Consider the following 3,674-nt stretch of genomic DNA (forward strand, 5'->3'; position numbering starts at 1 on the left):
TCCCTTTCGACCGAGGTTATTTTTGTCCCACTGGGTTTTGTTACGTGGCAATGTTTTTAATGAGGTAACGAGAGGAGCACCACGTACCACGTTTAGGCGACACAAAGGAGAGTGGTCAAGTAAATCTCTATTTGTGTGTTTGGCCCAAACTCTAAGTTATTTGACTTAGTAGTAATAGAGTTTGATTAGAAGAATCTAGAGATTGTCTTTCCTTGTATGATTCAGACTCTATGCATTATAATCCTCTATATAAAGAGGCCCTATTATCAATGAGAATACACAGCAATTTTCTCTCAATGTTTATTTTCCTAAAACATTATCCAAATTATGCATGCAAATAATTGAAAAGCATATATGCATGTAAACATACGTGCATAACAAAATATGCAAATGATTTTTGGAAACTTCTATTTCATTAATTGAATAACTGATCGCAACGTGTCCACCACCATCACCAACCATACTTTATTTCATATAAGACAACAACAACATCGTACAACTTTAACACTATAAAAATGACGGACCACCGACCTGATGGAAACTTCCCACAAAGGCAGCGAAAGGCACAGTAGCTAGGTACGTATATATGGCTTTACATGATGGCGCACGCTTGGGAATTTTCTTCACTGAAACAATCGGGGCTGGTCACGCAGTAACTAGTAGTATAGCTCCTCCCACCGCCGTAACTATCACAGACCTGCCTTCCACAGTAGCCATCGTACGGTATGCAAGGGGCAGGACCACAAGGACACCGTCCGTAACAATCCATACAACACGGGTTCACCGGCCGGCAAGGTGGAGGCGGAGGTGGAGGCGGAGGAGGAGGAGGAGGAGGCCTTTTGCAACAATCCGAACAACATGGTTTCACCAGCCGGCAAGGGCAAGCTGGAGGCGGAGACGGAGGAGGCCTTTTGCAACAATCCGAACAACACGGTTTCACCGGCCGGCAAGGGCAAGGCGGAGGCGGAGGAGGAGTCGGAGTCTTAGTCGGAGGCGGAGTCGGAGTCTTAGTCGGAGGCGGAGGCGGTTCAGGTTTTACGATCTCGATGCACTTAAAGACGCCACCTCCTTTGCAGCATAGCTTGTCCCTGATCTTTTCAGGACTGCAGCAGACCACTTTGATGATCACCTGGTTCTTCTTCTCGTCGTACGTCTGGTCACGTATTTCTCTTGTTCACAAATATCCAACCAATAGTACCACAAATCACTTAGTTTACGTTTTTCACAATATTAATGAACCGAACTGGAAGAGAAAAGAGAGACTCACCAGGGAATTTACAGAGAACTTTCTTGACCTTCCTGTAGCATTTTTCACACTGAAGATCTACCTTCAGAATCATAGTCACCTGACATTAATACAATCATTTGCAGAAATTAGATAGATATAGAAAGGAGGTTTTTTTTTTTTTTTTCTGCAAAACAAGAAGGCGTGATTAAGAATTGATCGAGGTTGATGTTCTCGGTTTTGAAGATTAGAAATCGAATCCATCAGGTTCTGTGTTTCTGACAGAAGAATGATGGATTGAGTAGTATGTGACAAATTGAAGAAGAAACAGCGCAAAAACTTGAGAATTAAACCTTTTTTTTTTTTTTTTTCTGAAGAGGAAAATAAAATTACAACACAAAGTCTCTAACTACACTAAAATTAAATTGGTCTACATCAAACGCTAAGCAAGTTGAAAGGGGTAGCTTGTCTCGCCAGATAATTGGATCCAGAGCTTGATGTCCAAGAGAGGTAATTGTGTCCGCCACAAAATTTGCTTCGCAAGGAATATGAGAGAGAGATTTCAAATAGAGTAGAGATGCCTTAGATATCACGAACAAGTGAACGAATTCATTTTCCAAGGAGGGTCACATTTTTGCTCCTCACAAAAAATACATATTGAGAGGAGCATAATTGATCAAATGGGTGATCTAGTTACCTATATCATAAGAAAAAAGAAATGGAAAAGCATAGACAACTTTCTAGTGCATGCATGGAGAAATACCTTCTCTTCCCCCATTGTTGTAGCGGTGAGTGCTCGACCAGATGAGATCTGATGTTTGAACAAAGTCTTGGCTGAAATGATTGAATATAGGGGAGGAACTACTATATATAAATGGTGAAGGGGTACGTCAAGACCCCCCAAGTCAACATCTGACATTTCTTCACTTAATTATTATAGGAATAAATTCAGTTTACCCCCATGAACTTTAGGCCTAAAATCAGACTGGTCCTTAAACTTTTTTTTTAATCAGACTGATCCTTGTACTCTCAAACAACATCACTAAAGTCCAAAATTTGAACCCGGGTCCAAAAATGACGTCAGCTGCTGAGTTGGAGCCTACAAGGGGGCCTACACTTCAGATTTTTAAACCCTGAAGGAGGGCATAATGGACATTTCCTATTTAATATAATTTTTTTTCTCTATATTCTCTCTCTCTCTCTCTCTTCACTGCGCAGTCCTCATGGAGGAGGCTCTCTCTCTCCCTTTTCTCTCTCTTCACTGCGCAGTCCTCATGGAGGAGGCTGCAAAGTCTCCGATCCGATCCCAAATCCTCCAACTCCGATCCAATCCCAAGTCCTCATCGCCTTCTCTCTCTCCTCCTCCTACTCTGCTCTCCACCAATCCTCCCCGATCCACGTGCCGCACCTCCCTACACTTCGACGCCCTCCCTCCTCCTTCTCCTCCGACCATGTCAACACCCCCAAATCTGTTGTGCAACACAAGAAATCAAAGCACAAGGAGAAGAGCAAGTGGAGTAGAGCTGAAATCGATTTTTCGCCGGTGTCGCCAAATGAAGGTGAGTTTGAGGTTGGTGATGATGTGCATGTGAAGAGGAGAGAGGATGCGAGCTCCGACGAGAAAGTGGTTCAGGTGGAGGAATGTAGTTTGAAATTTACTTTTAGTTTGATTTGGAAATTTTGGATTTTGGATCTTGAAATTGCAGATCCAGAGTTGCTTGAATTTGTTGATTTGGGAGGGAGTTCGGGAGTAGATTACTTCGTGGCGGAGCAAAGATTGGCGACTGTGAGGGCGGTGGTGAGGGGGGGGGGGTCGTTTGTTAAGCTCGTTAAAACTGTGGAGGCGAAAGTTTTGGTTTGGATGAGTTTTGGGGACATGGATACGTGTATGTCGAGATTGAGAGGGAGTGAGAATGTTGGAGAATGGAGAGTTGGTCTGGTTTGAGTGATGAGATGAGAATGGTGAACATTGTTTCGAATACGAATTCGGATGCAAATGTAGGGATGAGGAGAATGGGAATTGAGTGAGAGAGTGAGGGTGGATGGGCTGGTTGGGCCTCTGGTGAAACGAGTCTTTGGGGTGGAATGAAAGAGAGGATTTGCTTCTAGCGGCGGCGGGGAGGGAGGGAGGGAGGGAGGGAGGGGGGAGAGAGAGAGAGAGAGAGTATAGAGAAAAAAAAATAAAAAAAAAATTAGAAATTATATTAAATAGGAAATGTCCATTATGACCTCATTCAGGGTTTAAAAATCTGAAGTGTGGGCCCCCTTGTCGGCTCCAACTCAACAGCTGATGTCATTTTTGGACCCGGATTCAAATTTTGGACTTCGGTGATGTTGTTTGAGAGTACAAGGACCAGTCTGATTTTAGGTCTAAAGTTCAGGGGGGTAAACTGAATTTAATCCATTATCATACATATACTAAATATGGTTGCACTGTTCATTATGGTTC

At 43.1% G+C, this 3,674-nt stretch overlaps 1 protein-coding gene across 1 annotated transcript; it reads right to left on the reverse strand.

Annotated features, from left to right (window-relative positions):
• Positions 1 to 405: 405 nt before the first annotated feature.
• On the reverse strand, positions 406 to 2,095 carry LOC112183621 (protein PYRICULARIA ORYZAE RESISTANCE 21-like). Its single transcript, XM_024321992.2, has 3 exons — positions 1,989 to 2,095; positions 1,268 to 1,346; positions 406 to 1,167 (listed from the first exon to the last, which is right to left on the reverse strand). The coding sequence occupies exons 1-3, from the start codon at positions 2,001 to 2,003 to the stop codon at positions 593 to 595; spliced, it is 669 nt and encodes a 222-aa protein (XP_024177760.1). The 5' UTR covers positions 2,004 to 2,095; the 3' UTR covers positions 406 to 592.
• Positions 2,096 to 3,674: the final 1,579 nt, after the last annotated feature.

The sequence above is a fragment of the Rosa chinensis genome, chromosome 1, assembly GCF_002994745.2.
Source record: "Rosa chinensis cultivar Old Blush chromosome 1, RchiOBHm-V2, whole genome shotgun sequence".
Classification (NCBI taxonomy): Eukaryota; Viridiplantae; Streptophyta; class Magnoliopsida; order Rosales; family Rosaceae; genus Rosa; species Rosa chinensis.

What these genes read in the sequence shown, in the direction of transcription:
- LOC112183621 (XM_024321992.2), bottom strand. An exon ending in AGTTCTCTGTAAATTCCCTG is followed by an intron (nt 1,168 to 1,267) that starts GTGAGTCTCTCT and finishes TGTGAACAAGAG; the next exon opens with AAATACGTGACCAGACGTAC.